At 43.8% G+C, this 16,168-nt stretch overlaps 1 protein-coding gene across 3 annotated transcripts in view; it reads right to left on the bottom strand.

Moving 5' to 3' along the window:
- Lhfpl3 (LHFPL tetraspan subfamily member 3) overlaps window positions 1-16,168 on the bottom strand; it is a 540,637-nt gene that overhangs the window by 52,442 nt on the left and 472,027 nt on the right. Inside the window, exon 3 of one of the 3 annotated variants that reach the window (XM_087655492.1) lies at window positions 6,577-6,604. In XM_087655492.1, the coding sequence (XP_087511618.1) occupies window positions 6,588-6,604 (17 nt within the window). In that variant the 3' untranslated portion in view covers window positions 6,577-6,587. 3 annotated transcript variants of the gene reach the window in all.

Consider the following 16,168-nt stretch of genomic DNA (forward strand, 5'->3'; position numbering starts at 1 on the left):
CATAGTAGGGGGATGCTAGGGCTGTGAGGTGGGTGGAGCATCCTCATAGAGGCAGGGGAGGGGGGATGGTATAGGGGGGTTGCAGAGGGGAAACAGGGACGAGGGATAACATTTGAAATGTAGACACACAAAATACCCGCCTCCCCCACCAAAAAAAAAAGTGCTGGCTAGAAGCAATGGTCTCAGAACGCAGGACGGGGGTGGGGGTGAGGGTGGGGGGATGTGTGAGGGTTGAGGTAGAGGTGGGGGTACTGGGAGGTTTCCAGCTGGGTGTTCGTTAGTGCTCATTTCCCAGGACTACAGAGATCCCAACAGAAGGCAAAAAGCTAGAGAAAGTCACAGAAGCAAGAAAAAGAAGGATGAAAGAAGCGTGGGAGACAGATAAGGGAAGCAGGGAGAACAAAGAGAGGGAAGGAAGTGGAACCGAGGAGAGAAGGGACGAAAGACCAGGACCCGAGGTGGTGGGAGGGGCTAGCTTCATTGCTGTCCAAGCTGGGGTAGAGACGCGGGGGCTGGTCTCTGCTAAGGCCGCTGTCCAGATGCACAGCATTTCTGCAGCGCTGTGGCTGAACGCAGTGGGAGTCCCTCAGGAGCCCAGTGACTGCCAGTGTCAGCAGTAAGCCTTGCTCTGCTCCCACTGGATGTCTCAAATTGTGACCACACACGGTCTAAGCCTTTCCTGACGAACCAGCACTTTGAGTAGGAATGGGTACCTTGAACAGAGCGGGGTGGGGTGGGGGCAGGGTTAGATGCTGGAGACGTAGGGAACAGAACACTGGGGAGTCTTCACTGGAGTCCCGGAGGCATTCACAGGATCATCACAAATAGGAACTTATTTACCCCAGTGTCACGAATGCCATAGCTGCCAAGGCCAAGTGTATTTATAACCCTCAATTCACTTTTTAAAAAAAGCATTGATCATATAGCCCAGGTTTGGCCTCCAACTTGCTATGTAGCTGAGGATGACCCTGAGCTTCTGACCCTTCTGCCTCTCTTCCCCAACTCTGGGATTAAAGGTGTGCACTTCTACACTGGGATTACCATGTGCTAGGGATTGAACCCAGGGCTTCATGAATACTAGACAAACCCTCTAAGCTCCAGCCCAGCCCATAACTTCAAAGTCTAAAAACCATTTTTTTCCTAGTGGCATTACAATAAACTCTACTTTTGGGCCCTACTGGAAAGTGCCTGTAGATGCGGGAGAATAAGAAGAAAGACAGCCACGCATGGGTGCCTGTGTTCTGGGTTATGCAGGACCATTGACGGAAGACAGCCATGGCAGGATGAATTTAGCCTTCTCAGCAGCCAGGATCAGCCTCTGAAGGACTGAACATTGATAGCTTCTTTTATTGTGATACAAAAGGCACCTTTAGTAAGGCAGTTTCCACATAGTAAAACTTCTTATCTGATCTAGGAATTGTCTCGACAGACTCTTCACCTAAGCAATTCTTCCTGGTAAGCAAGACTTCCCGGTTTGCCAAGTCCGTTTCCAGACTAAGCAGTGCACAGGCTCCAAGAATCCTTCCAAAGGATTAACCCTGTAAAATCTCATAACAATCACTGATAAAAGGCTACATCAATGCTGAGTCAGTGTCACTCCAGGTTCCTGCCAGATTAAAAGATTCTGCTACAGCTCTGCTACACATGAGCCCAGACTTCCAGCCTGTTGAGGTTCTCAGGATCTCTCAGGAGATTCAGACTCTGGGAGCCGGCGATCTGGGAGCCCAGAAATCTCCAGGGGCCTGTCTCGCTGCTCTCCCAGGAGTGCACATCTTTTAAAAATTTTATTATTATTGTTGTTGTTGTTGTTAAATTTTGGCCTTAGAGACACATGTCACTATGAGTTCCCTTACAGGAGTTGCAAGGATTAAATTTTCAAAGGGAGAACCTGGATACTTAACAGATTCTTCCAAGCCTAGTAAGAAGTTAGAATAATGTTCTTTTCCAACCTCGAGAGAAGGCTAGATACCGAGGAGAAGGCTTCTTTTCTCCAGCGTAAACTTTGTTTAAATGGAAGCTTGGGGGTTTCCTTTACCAGAATCTCATCAGAAATTTAGTTACAGTTTTCCCTCGGCTGCTGCTGACCTGCTACATGTTTGTGGGGGTGGGGCCAGAAGCCGCTTTTAAAATCAACAGAGTTGCAATCTTCTCACATTTGCAAATCAGTGTTGGCAATGGTTCTCAAAATCTAGGAGGCCTCACGCTGTCACTAGGACAGCATTTGGGGCCTACTGCTAAGTGTGTTTAATTCCTAGGTCTGAAGCTCAATAATTTACATTTCAGACAAGCTTCTGGATGAGAGTGTTGCTTGTCTGGAGGCTACATTTGGAGAACAATTAAAACAATTAAGTCTTCAGTCTGTCAGGGACAGCCTACTTATACTTCCCGGGAAGTCCCCAGGATCAGGGCCTGTCCGTGTGGAAGGGCAAGAATGGGCACCTTATTGACGCCCAGGCACCCGGCACCCACAGGACTCTTTAGGATCAGTAGACAGGTAGGTCGATACTCAGGTTCTGTGGGCTGCCTCTTGAAGGCTCAGTTTGTTTTTAGGCCTCCTCTAGGAAAAAGAAGCAAAGAACTGGACGAATCTAGAGCCCTCCAGTAGGTTCTGGAGTTATTCTGGAGTAACTGTAAATGCAGATTTCCCTGTGGCATGGCTAACTTTGGAGAAATCTATTTCCGAAACGAGGCTGCATATAACCTTGGTGAAAAGTCAGCAAGCAGTCATCTGGCTGACATTTCAGGGGTCTTAGCCACAGCGCCCCCTTTCTTCCACCTAGGAGGAATTTTCAGTTGAGCCTCCCTCCCTTTCCTTTCCCCTCTATTCCTATCCCCTCCAGTCCTATCCCCGCCACACCTTCTTCACCTGCAGTTCCCAATTTCTCCACTTGAGGGCTCAATAGGACAGCGATTTTCTTAGCCCTCTTCTGCTTGGGATGGATTTGGAACAAGTCTTGGGGGTGGCTGGGTAGGTGGGTGGGTGGAGTCCGGAGGGGGGAGGGATGGGTGTGTGGTGGGGGAGAAATCATTTTTTTCCTAACTCATATCTGGCTTGACTGATTTGTTCAGGGAGCGCTCTGGTTAAACAAGTACTGGGCAAGGGGCTGCTGTCCACTTGTCTGCTCAGCACCCTCAATGGGACGACTGGCCATGCAAGACTTCCTGAAGGGGCCAGTTTTCTTTTTTAGACAGGGTTACAGCTGTCGTACGTGGAGGTCTAAGTGCTAGGACATTGATTGTGGCTAAGAGGAGACTGGTAGATGATTCTACAATTTCTAGTCGCTGTCATGTCCGCATAACAGGGTATATCTGCCAGTCTTCAGTGAGGTGGCATCAAGCAGCTTCCCTGCCTCTACTTGACAAAAACCGTGGAGCTGAAATTCATCCCGGCAATGCTCTCCTGGGTCACAGGTTTTTGTTTGGCTGTATTTTCCCCAGTGGCTTCTGCACCTAAGATGTATACACCATGTTAACTCTGTGACAGTCTGTGTCTGGTCTGCTCCTCCCAGTCAGCTTTGAGTCACTGTGAGTTCCACGGAAGGGTCATTCCTGCAGACTATTTTGGGAAAAATTACATTTAAAACTCAAAGTGGGGGCTGCAGAGATGGCTCAGTGGTTAAGAGCACTGACTACTTTTCCAATTCCCAGCACCCACGTGGCAGCTTACTTCAGTCTGTAACTTCAGTTCCAGGGGATCTGACACCCTCACACAGACAGGTAGTCAAAACGCCAAATGCAGATAATATAAAAATAAATAAATTAAATAAAAGACTCAAATGGATCAGATTGTTAAAATTCAGTAATGATTCTTTGTCCTCTATAGAAGTTCGCTAAAAGGTGCCATATGTTTGCTACAGAACAAGAGAGACTGTGAGTAGGACCTTGCGTCTTTAGTCAAGGTCTGTATTTTCATAACTGTGTCCATGTGAAGGCATGTAGCACAGAAAGGAGGTGGACAATACGTGTGTGTTTCTATGGCTGCCCTTTTGGCTTTTAGATTATTTTCTTTTGCAGGGCTTCTGGTCTCCTTAATAACACATTAGAGGGGCTGCAGAGATGGCTCAGCGGTTAAGAGCACTGACTGCTCTTCCAGAGGTCCTGAGTTCAAATCCCAGCAACCACATGGTGGCTCACAACCATCTGTAATGGGATCCGATGCCCTCTTCTTCTGTGTCTGAAGAGAGCACAGTGTACTCACATACATAAGGCTGTGACCCTCACCTATGGGGTTCCAGAGCTCAGTTAATGAGAGGTGCCCTGGGAAATGGACACCAGCTTATCTGCGCATTTCCCGAAATGTTTTCATATTTCAGAAATCGGATGCTTAGACCGAAGCATGCAGTGTGAGTTTGCAGGACCAGGTAAAGCAGGCTCTGCACTTACGCTTTTACTTTTACCCTTCCCTTCTTGGGCTTTGTTTTTCTTCAGTTAGTGACTGAACATGGGGCACAGCTCGTTTTCCCCTGCCCTGAGGCTATTCCCACTTGCACAGCAGAACTGACTTTCCCCATAACTTCCTGTGCACAACGCAGGCAGAGGCTGACTCTAAAGAGGGCTGATGAGCAACTTCATGGTAAGTAAGCAAGTTATGTGCGAACTTGGCCCATGCGCCTCTTGCAGTCCGCTGCTCAGAGTTTACTAATGAGGAATCCATGGTCTAGAAGGCCACGGCTTACTCATGACTCCAGCAGCAAAGCTGGAGTCTTTCTGGGGATGCAGACTCACTTACTCTTAGTTTTACAAAGTTGCGCTGGAACTCTGGGTATGAAGTCTGTCCAAAGAGAAGGGAGCTCAGACATTGCTCTTGATAGGATGCTTTGGGGAAAGATGGGGATGGGATTTTAATCTCTTTCCACTCCAAGCTATTTTCTCTCAGTTATCGTCTATAAGTTAAGGGGTCTAGAACAGACGATCTATCCCTAATAACTTTTGGTTCTCTGCATGTCTAAATGGTAGGCTGGGGGTCTCAATGCTGCATATTTTGAGTCCCAAACACTGTTTGGGCAGTGTTTGGGCAGCTGTCGTGAGAGCAGCTTCGATTTAAAAAATTTGTCTTAAAAAGATTTATTTATTATATATAAGTACACTGCAGCTGTCTTCAGACACACCAGAAGAGGGCATCAGATCTCACTACAGATGGTTGTGAGCCACCATGTGGTTGCTGAGAACTGAACTCAGGACCTCTGGAAGAGCAGTCAGTGCTCTTAACCACTGAGCCATCTCCCCAGCCCTAAAATTTTTATTATTCAGAACAGAAGATACAACTCAATAACTTCAACACACACTAACACTTCAGCAAATCTGAGAACATGAGGAAGTTTCAAGCTCCAGATTGTAGTCAGGTGTGTGCTCGAATGTGGGCACGCAGGTGCGTGGTGGGGAACAGACAATGAGACAGGATTATACGTTATTTTATTTGGGGGTCCTGGAAATTGAGCTTGGGCTCATTCATGCCAGGCAATCATTTTATCAAAGACTGCGTCTCCAGCTCCCAAACTGTATATTAAGTGTCCCAGATATTCCCTGTCAGGCACGAAATCTCCTCCCAGCAATTTTCTTATTCTGGAAATTCAATTTGTCCTATATTAAATAGCTTCAGAGTGAAAATACGATTTGTATAGAATCAAGGAACACCAAAAGGAATAGTATATGTGTGTGTGTGTGTGTGTGTGTGCATGTGTGTGCATATGTGTATATGTGTGTGTGAGTGTGCGTGTGTGTATGTGTGTGTGCCTGTATGTGTGTGTATGTGTGTATATGTGTGTGTGCATGTGTGTGCATATGTGTATATGTGTGTGTGAGTGTGCGTGTGTGTATGTGTGAGTGTGTATGTGTGTATATGTGTGTGCGTATGAGAGTGTGTGCATGTGTGTGTGTGTATGTGTGTGTGTGCGTGTGTGTACAATGAACCTACTCATATCTAGCTTAAAGCCCACTGCTCTTTCTTTTTCATAAGGTTTTATTCTCTAAGGGTGTATGCTTGTCCACCATACATGTATATAAAGAGAGAAAGAACATAAATGAAAATATTCTCATCCCTGTCCATACTCCTGGTATGATCAAGTCCTATGGAGAATGACAGGGCTGTCATCCATTTAAGAGCCCCAGCCCCAGAGAACACTGAAGCTGTCTGGTACTGGGTGAAGGTCATGGGCTGTGTAGAACAGCCTTTGTATTTTCCACCTTGGAGTGGACCATTGCAGCCAGACATCAGCAAGTGCTCAGCATTCCGAAAGCTGACATCCGAGGCTTATTGCCTGGGAATAAGAACTCATTGCATTCTCCAGGACTCCCAGCTCGCTGAGAAGATACCAGGCAGACAGTCGTGTGTTCTCTGGTTCTTTACCCTGTGCCGGACTTTGTGTGTAGGTAAATCGCAGGTATAAAATCAGGAACGAAGACATAGAATCTATTGCTTAAAGAGACAATTCATGCGGCCCAAGTGCCAAGCGCTGAAAGCGGGAACTGGAGAACAGCCGAGCAGACATGCGGGAGTAGACGGCCCCGAAGCACACAAAACAAAGCTATACCCACAAGCAGCCATGCTCACACTTACATGGTGAGGTCTCACACTACCTTAGTTTGCTTTAAGCATTTCCATCATCTGAGAGTGTGGGAGGGAAAAACAGAATAGTTAAAGGTAAAGTAAGTCAACAGCTCAGCACTCTCTTCTCAGACTAAAGGCAGAATCCATTCACACTGTACAGGGACATTACGGGGGAGAGCTTTGTGACCAGCTCAGGCTCAGTCCTGAGAACCAGGCTGGCTGGGCTCTTTCCTTGGCCCTGCAACTTGCTAGCTGTTTGACCCTGGATGGACGACTATCATCATTCTGTGCTTTCCTTTTCTTATCTGCAAATGGCTCTCACAGTAGCACTTACCTCATGAGCATGTGGTGAGGATACTATTGAGTGGCACACGTAAAACACTCAGGACAGTCCTAGTCAATACCCAATATTCTCCAGGTATTCAAACAACGACGTCATTGTTAGTGGTATCTTTGATTTCCCTAAGCAACATGGTTGAGACTAGAGGAATAAAAATGCATCGAAAGCCCAAGACTCAGCAAATTTTAGTTGTTCCGTAAGAAAATTAACTCAGGAGAGGACAAAGTAAGAAAGGCATGTGGGGTGAGAAACAGCTGTGTGTTATTGGAGGGCTTTCGAGGGCCTCATTTCAAATTTTAGATCATCCCCAAAGCAATTCAGAGTGGGATTTGAAGAATGATAAATAAAAATCAATTGTTTACACAAAGAACAATTAATCCAAAAGCTTGGCTCACACCCGGCAACTCAAACTCTCTGTATCCTTGACTCTGTGCTCTGGACAGATGAGACCACATTCTGAGTATTTTCCATTGCTTGAGTCTTCTGCCTCTCAGAGGAGAAAGTTGCAGCGTAAAGAACTGTGTGGCAGTGAGTACCTCTGGCTGACCCATCTTACAGGAGGGCAGCCTTCTGTCTCCGCTCTCTCCCAGAGCCATCTATCCAGCACTTACCTCATCTGGCAGGGCTTTGTGGTCCAAAGAAAAAAAAACGGGACTCTGAGAGGTAGGCGACATCTTAGTCTAAAGGCAACTTTCAAGCAAAAGTGGCCCTGGATGACCTTGATGGAATGTGCCCCTGCTGACCACGCTCTGTGGTCATGATGTGTAACTTTGTCCTCAGAGCATGGCGTTGCTGTATTGAAGTCAGAGCAGCTGGGATTACCCTCATAAAAGACTGTGCCCACTAACACTCCCTCATGGGAGGAACGGAGGAGTCCCCAGGCCCTGGAAGGGCTAGAGAGTCTTCTTTCTAGGATACACTGTTTGGGGGAGCTCGAGGAGATTGGTGGGGTTTGTAGCTATTGCTAACGTTGACATGCTTTGCAGGTAACTGAAGTCAAACAAACTGGGCCACCAGGCTGAACTTAGTGGAGTCATTTGATTTGCCATTTCCCATCTATCTGGGGGTAAACAGAAATAGACTCCCACAACTCCCAGAACAAGTGCTAGCTGGACAGCACTGGTGTGCAGTTAGCTCTTCACTTTCTGAGGGAGTGCCACTTACTCCTCCCAGTGGTGCAGTCACCCACGTACATGCCTTAGAAGCTAGGACACACACACACACACACACACACACACACACACACACACACACACACAGCAAGAGTTTGGATCTCAAAGTGAAGAGTTGTTCCAATATTCCTGGGGTATGCTGTTCCTCCCTCTTCAATGATGCTGGGTTCATGAACTCTCAACCCCCTAGTTTCCTATGTAACTCTTGATTCTCTTCTTTATTCTTTTTTATTGCTATTCTACATAGCAGTGGTCTGAGGAAGTTTTAGAGATCTAAGCCTGCCCTCTAACCTTTTCAATGTGACAAGAAGGCATGGAATTTCTGTGCTGGCTCATTTTTGATATATGAGCATTTGGGTGAAGAGACTTGATCTTTTAAAGTTGGACATGAGAACCATCCTGCACATGAAATGTAAAGAAACTGTAGGGGCTGGAGAGATGGCTCAGCGGTTAAGAGCACCCGACTGCTCTTCCAGAGGTCATGAGTTCAATTCCCAGCAACCACATGGTGGCTCACAACCATCTGTAAAGAGATCTGATGCCCTCTTCTGGTGTATCTGAAGACAGCTACAGTGTACTTATATATAATAAATAAATAAATCTTTAAAAAAAAAAAGAAACTGTAAAATTTCAGCTGGTGGACTATGGAAGGGAAGAGTAATGGAGAACATGCTAGGACATGTTAGTAATGGAGAACATGCTAGGACATGTTAATAATAGAGAACATGTTAGTAATGGAGAACATGCTAGGACATGTTAGTAATAGAGAACATTTTAGGGCATATTAATAATGGAGAACATGTTAGTAATGGAGAACATGTTAGGACATGTTAGTAATGGAGAATATACTAAAACATGTTAATAATGGAGAACATGTTAGTAATGGAGAATATATTAGGGCATATTAGTAATGGAGAATATGCTAGAACATGTTAGCAATGGGGAACATGTTAGGACATGTTTAGTAATGAAGAACATGTTAGGGCATATTAGTAATGGGGAACATTAAGAACATATTTAGTAATTGCAGAACATGTTAGGGCATGCTAGTAATGGAGAGCATGCTAGGACATGTTAGTAATGGGGGAACATGTTAGGGCATGCTAGTAATGGAGAACATGCTAGGACATGTTAGTAATGGAGAACATGTTAGGACATGCTAGTAATGGAGAACATGTTAGGACATGTTAGTAATGGGGAACATTTTAGTAATGGAGAACATGTAAGGATATATTTAGTAATGGAGAACATACTAGGACATGTTAGTAATGGAGAACATGTAAGGATATGTTTAGTAATGGGGAGCATGTTAGGACATGCTAGTAATGGGGAACATGTTAGGATATGCTAGTAATGGGGAACATGTTAGGACATGTTAGTAATGGGGAACATGTAAGGATATGTTTAGAGGCTTAGATAACTAACTCCCTTTTGTCAGAACAGGTGAGGCACAAGCAGTGTTGTAGGAAGCAAGCTTGATCCCTGGAACAGACATGGCTGTCTTTCTCAGTTTTAAGCAAGGCACCTTCTCCCACTGTACAGTATCTGTGGCTATATTGTGGTGCCCTCAGAAGACCGCTGCTTTGAACAGGGTTTTAATATATCTTTGTTTTAATATTTACTATAACCTGGAGTTAAATTCTACAGTCAAGGAACTGCTAGGCAACCATGGGCTTCCAAGTCTGCTTTGATTTCTCATGCAGTCTCTCACTATGTCAAGTGCAGCATGTCTCTTGCTGTGGGAGGGTGGCGCTGATCACAGCTCCATGTATACGGCACAGACGCTAGCTTTTAAAAGACACAATCTTAGATCTTTCCAATCACAGGTACTGTTTCAAGGACATGGACTACATCACTCAGACTGCAGAACACAGACACCTTGATCTGCCCAACACCCCTTTGAAAAGATTCTATTTGTGCCATTAGAATGTCATTCAGGCAGCAACAATGGGAAGAAGAGACAGAGACTACTCGAAGAAGCAAAGGGATTTTTCAGACCTGAAAAAGCAGGTCTGATGGATTGATGTTTGCAGAAATAGTGACATTTAAACAGAATTATTAAGCAATTAACCCAAATTACAGTTGGGACAGGAAATAGGCGATTTCAAAGGGAATCGTTAGAAGAAAGCCTTCATTGTACCATGGTGTTTTCATCCTGCACTGACATCCTGTGTCCACGTCAGATGTAGAAGGCAGAAGAGGTGGAGATAGGTATGCTTGTGTGGTTGATGATTAAGAAGCCACATCTCCCAGGGGGGTGGTGTCCTGGAGGTCTGTAGCCCTTGATGCTGTGAAGACATCTCTGGGCATCATTATTGAGCACAGGGTATATTTTAGTAGAATTCAATGGTAATCACTTTTGAGTTTTGTTCTGGGTTGCAGTCCATCGCCAAGGCAAGCCCAAGAGTCTACCCAGGTATCAACTGAACTTGACAGAACCAAGAATCACATGGGAGATGGGCCTCTCAGGGGACTGTCTTGATTACATTGACTGAGGTGGGAAGACACAGCAGTGGGTGGCACTGCTTTCTTCCTGGGATGCTGGACTGAATGAATGACGAAGGGAACTGAGCAGAAGCACGCGAGCGTTGATTACTGCCAGTTTCTGATGGTCATAGCTCTCTCACGCTCCTGCTGATGTGACTTCCCTCTATGATGGATTGTAACCTGGAATAACCTGAAATAAAGACTTCCCTTAAGCTGCCTTCATCAGGGCATTCCCACCTGAGATTATTACAATAGGAAAAGAAAATACAGCAGCAGGCATAGGCTAGGCTTCTACGGAGGAAATGATAGAACAGGCTCCACCAGCAGAGGAGAGGCCGATGCCTGGGTAGCCATGACAGCTAGTTTGTGTCCTATGGCCTCATTGCAATGACTGACTTTATTGTTTTTAAAGATTTATTTATTTTATGTATACACATGTTTTGCCTGCATGTATATATAGGCATCATATGCATGCTTCATGCTGGTGGGGCCAGAAGAGGGCATCTGATGCCCCAGAACTGGAGCAAAGGACAGTTAGGATCTGCCGTGGATTTAGAAACTGAGCTTAGATCCTTTGCAAGAGCAGCAGTTGCTCTTAACCTCTGAGGAATCCCTTCAGTCTCATGATGACTCAGTACCTTTTAAGGTGTGTGTGTGTGTGTGTGTGTGTGTGTGTGTGTGTGTGTGTGTGTGTCTATATGTATGTCTCTGTGTGTCTATGTGCGTGTCTCTTTGTATATGTGTATAAGTGAGTTTCGGTGTGTCTGTGTGTGTCTATGTATGTGTCTGTGTGTCTCTGTGTATTTCTCTGTGTGTGTCTATGTCTGTGTGTGTCTGTGTATATATGTCTATGTATATGTCTGTGCAGATTAATCCAAGAGAGCTGGTTGGTATCGAGAGGGAACAGTAAACAATCATTGTTAGCCCTCTGTAAAGGTACACTGTAAGAAAGATGCATTTATGGTGCAGAAGGAAGGATCCTGAGGAGATGAGGAAAGAGGTAGGATAAATGCCGCAAGTGCAGATCAGGGAGCAATCCCTCTGCTCCCTGTTGGATGATAGATGACGCCCTACCTGCCCTTTCTTATCTCCATTCCTGCTTTCTCTGCTGTCAGGAACAGCGAGACTTTTTCCCTGTGATCTAATGGTAGCAAAGAGAAGGAACACGAGGATCTCATCAGGCAAGTGTAATGAGACACTCTATTTCCTACTTTTTGAATTATAATAGTACATCAAGTTGGTCGTTGCCAGCACCAATAGGAAGAGGCATCTGGAACGTACATTGAGCTAGTAGTCAGTGAGATTCACAGAAGTGGCAGAGAAGGGATAACCATGAACAGTCTGTGCACAGGAAGATCTGCGTGGGAAAGGAGACCCTGAGCAGCTTAGGAACAGCTGTATCAGGTGCATCAGCATGCATGAATAATATGCAATGCATATTAGACCTCAGGGAGGACTGGGGATGTAGATCAGGGCTTAGAAAGCACATCGAAGATTCTGGATTTGATCCCCACTATTACTTTAAAGAGGAAAAAAGACTTTAGTCACTGTCATTGCTGGTCTCATTCACAAGGAAGGATGCAACATTTTCCACGTGCTCCTGAGATAGGAAAGCAAGTTGAGTAGATTCTAGCTTCTGCTGAATGAACACTGAGGGACACTGAGGAAGGTTCTGCTTTAGTTATGGTCTAAAGCCTAAGAACTTGTCTTTCAAATGTCTTGGGTAGTATAAATGATGCCATTTAATAAATAGGATTTCAGCCTGTTGATTGATCTATAACGGTAAGGTTAATTATTATGTTTAGTGAATCCTTTGAATAGTAAAAAGGCCTACCTGTCAGACAATAACAAGAAAACCTGGTCAAGTTTCAGAATAAACTTCTTCTATCCCCCTCTGTGCCTTGAAAGTTGATTCCTCAGACTATGGACTTCTAAGAATTCTCTCTGACAAAGATATCATTCATTTCTATAATTGGATAAGGTCAAACATGGACATTTCTGAACTGGAAGGCTTCTACATGCCAGTTAAGACACAGGCAGTGGCACACAGCTTTGTATCTTTCTCTAGGAAGGACGATGAGAGATGGTGGGTTTTGGTTTGTTCCCACTAAATGCAGTTTTTCTTGTTATTATCTGAGAGGTAGCCCTTTGTGCTATTTAAATGATTCACTAAACATGATAATTACCCTTACTGTTATGGACAAACTAACAGGCTGAAATTCTATTTATTAACTGGAATCTGTTATGGTATCCAAGAGGCAGTTGTTATGTTTCCATTGATTTAACACTAGCTTGAGTAAGCAGCCGTCCCCCTGTGCTTGACACTTTAGAAAAAACAACTAAACCTCTCTCTGAACGTTTTTATTTTTTTATTTGTTTGCATTTGTATGCTCTGGGAGTTTGGGTTCTATGGTTTAATTTTCCACTTCTCAAGTTGAAGTAGATAATAGGTAGAAAGATGGCTGTTGACTGATTTTTCTTCTTTCAAATGCCTTGCATCCCAGTGTTCAGTGTTCATGGGTAGAAGGGAGCCGTGAAAGGAACAGACATGAAATAAAGTCCCCGTGAAACATATTTTCAGTTGAATGGTCCCTCAGGGAAGAAATACTGGGTGGTGCTATAATTCAGTGTTGGAATCAAAGAGAACTACCTCCAGTGTGACAAGACCTTGGTTATCAAGTATCCACCTGCTCATTTCACTTTATAGAGTGGGAAACAGAAGTCCTGCCCAGACACACCCTTCTGGAGGAAGAGATAGTGGTAGACTTCTTAATTTAGGATCTACGATTCCCTGTCACGATGTTTGCTGTTTTTCAGTAGAAGAGCATTTAAACAAATGATGCACACTGGTGACTGGGTTGGCTATTCAGATCATAAGTGCTTTGGACTAGTTCTTTTATTAAAATTAAGGAAATATATACATCTATCTATCTATCTATCTATCTATCTATCTATCTATCTATCTATCTATCTATCTATCTATCTATCTAATGACTATACTGTAGCTGTCTTCAGATACACCACAAGGGGGCACCAGATCTCATTACAGATGGTTGTGAACCACCATGTGGTTTCTGGGATTTGAACTCAGGACCTCTGGAAGAGCAGTCAGTGCTCTTAACCTCTGAGCCATCTCTCCAGCCCCACCTGGGACTAGTGTTTTTGTATTTTGGAATATTTCCATGTACATAATGAGATCTCTTGGGATATGGAATCTAATTCTAAATACAAAATCCATTTCTTTTTCACGTACACATAACCAGGTAATTTGGCACACCAGTTTTAGCTGCCTGTTTGGATTGTGATTCATCTCATGAGGTCAAGTCAGAAATTTTCCACTTTTCACAAGTTGATGCTCAGACGTGCCAGATTTTGGGAGGGTTTGAGATATTTGCACTAAGACTGTTGGACTTGTATGGGATGAGTGATGCACACAGCTCGCCCTCTGAGATTACAGAGGCTTCATCTCTGTAAGGAGGCTAGGAGTAGAGTTAGAAAACAATTCCTCCAACAAGAGAAAGTAAAATATGTGCTGTTCCCTCCGCTGAGATCACGGCACTTGAAACTCAAACAAAATGCAGACTCCTTTACAGTCCTCTGACAAGTTTTCTCAACTTGAATTTGAAAAACATTTACTTTAGAAATCTGAAGTTTTATTCTCTACGTGACTTTCAACTGAGAATTTTCATTGAAAAAAATCTTACATTTTATTCTTGTAATTGGTAAGGCAAACCAAAAAACAAACAAACAAACAAACAAAAAACATTCTTATTGAGCCAAGATCTCTTCAGAGTACATCCTTGAAATTAAATCCAAGAACACTGGCCTTTCCGGAATGTATTTCTGTAGCCTTCTCTTGTCTGTGAAATTCTTTCCCCCTTGGTCTACATTGTCTTCCACCTCCACACGTTAGGTGGACGCTTCTCTTATATGGGATGGATTTGCTTACCTCACGTTTTTTATAATAATGATGCCTACTTCCTGTATATTTAAAGGCTTATGCTAAACACTTACATTTATGAGCGGACAGTACAATGATTGAGAGCACTTGCTGCTCTTCCAGAGGACCTGGGTTCGATTCTTAGCACCTATAAGGTGGCTTATAAACATGTAACTCCAATTCCTGGGGATTGATACCTTCTTCTGACCTCTGACCTCTGTATCTATGGTACATGCAGGCAGAAGACTTGTAAACATAAAGTAAATCTAGAAAAAGTTTAGGGGGAAAACATGATCAAAATATACTGTACTAAATCTTTTTAAGTAAATAAGATGAAAATTACATCTACCATTTATCTATCTACCTACTATCTTTCTGTCTGTCTGTCTATCTACCTACCTATCTACCTATCTATCTAATTTATCTATCTATCTATCTATCTATCTATCTATCTATCTATCTATCAATCAATCATCTATGTATGAGTGTGTTTGTGAGTGCATGAGTCACACGTGTCAGGATCGGAGCGTAGCTTGAGGAGTTGCTTCTCTCTTTGGGATGGAAGTAAGGTTGTGAGGTTTGGTAGCAAGTCCCTTTCTATGCCGAGCCATCATGTTGGCTTGTATCTGCAACCACCATCCCATTCCAAATCTTGGGTTACTTTGTAATTCTCATAACCTTTAACTGACAATAAAAATTCAGTGTAAGTCTGATTTATGGAGTCACGTTTTTAATGAAAATACTATCTTGTAAGATCTGAGTACTGAGTCTATCATATAGGTGGCATGAACCACCCTCTGGGTTTTGGAAATGAAGTTCTGTCACTTAAAATGTACCTGAAACATCTCACCAGGCTCAGAGGTTAGTTAGCGTGCCTGTTTTACAATATCACCAATTTAACACTGCCACCCTGTCCTCTCTCTGGGGTGACAGGTGGCTAAAAACACATTTAGACTTTTCTCTGAGGGGCATTTCTTTCTCCTTGACAGTCTCTCTTTGTTCTGTGTCTCACAGCTGACTAGGAACTTGCCAGGGAGGTCCCCGGGGGAGTCTCCCTTCCCTGCCTAACTGCTTTCATCTACTCTCAGGTCAGAGTCCTCTTCTGCTTTTGGAATTCATCTCCTGATGGAAACTACAAGTGTGTTATAATTTCTTCCTGGCTGTTTTTGAAAGTAATTTTAAAAAAAGATAATGGACTATATGATTTTAGTTAAAAATATAAAAGGGTGTTCCTGTGTATATGTGCTTTCCAATGGTGTAGGCGTTAGCCACAGGTGTGTGTTTGCATTTCAGTTCCTAAGTTTCTCTAGACACATGTCATTTACTCAAGGGTCACGTGTGATTAGGGCACATTAGGCAGACTAGATACAGAAGATTTTCATCATTACCTGCAGGGCAGCACTGCTCTAAGACAACGATTACACTTTAATAAAATCAGAATGTAAACTGAACACCATTCTCATAAATCGAGTTCTGAAAAAGGAGCAATGAAATAAGGATATGCTAGCCTGCTTTGGGCACAACTAATCTATAAATTTGGAAGATAATTATTTCCAGAGCCATGCTTAGGATTCTCGGTATCTTTATGGTCTCATTAGCCCGGTGGTGCCTTATCCCTTAGTTGAGAGCCCAGGAGATCAGCCTTTATTTAAATAAAGAGATAGAACTGATATGCACTAAAG

This window comes from Rattus norvegicus, chromosome 4 (assembly GCF_021556685.1).
Source record: "Rattus norvegicus strain SHRSP/BbbUtx chromosome 4, alternate assembly SHRSP_T2T, whole genome shotgun sequence".
NCBI lineage: Eukaryota > Metazoa > Chordata > Mammalia > Rodentia > Muridae > Rattus > Rattus norvegicus.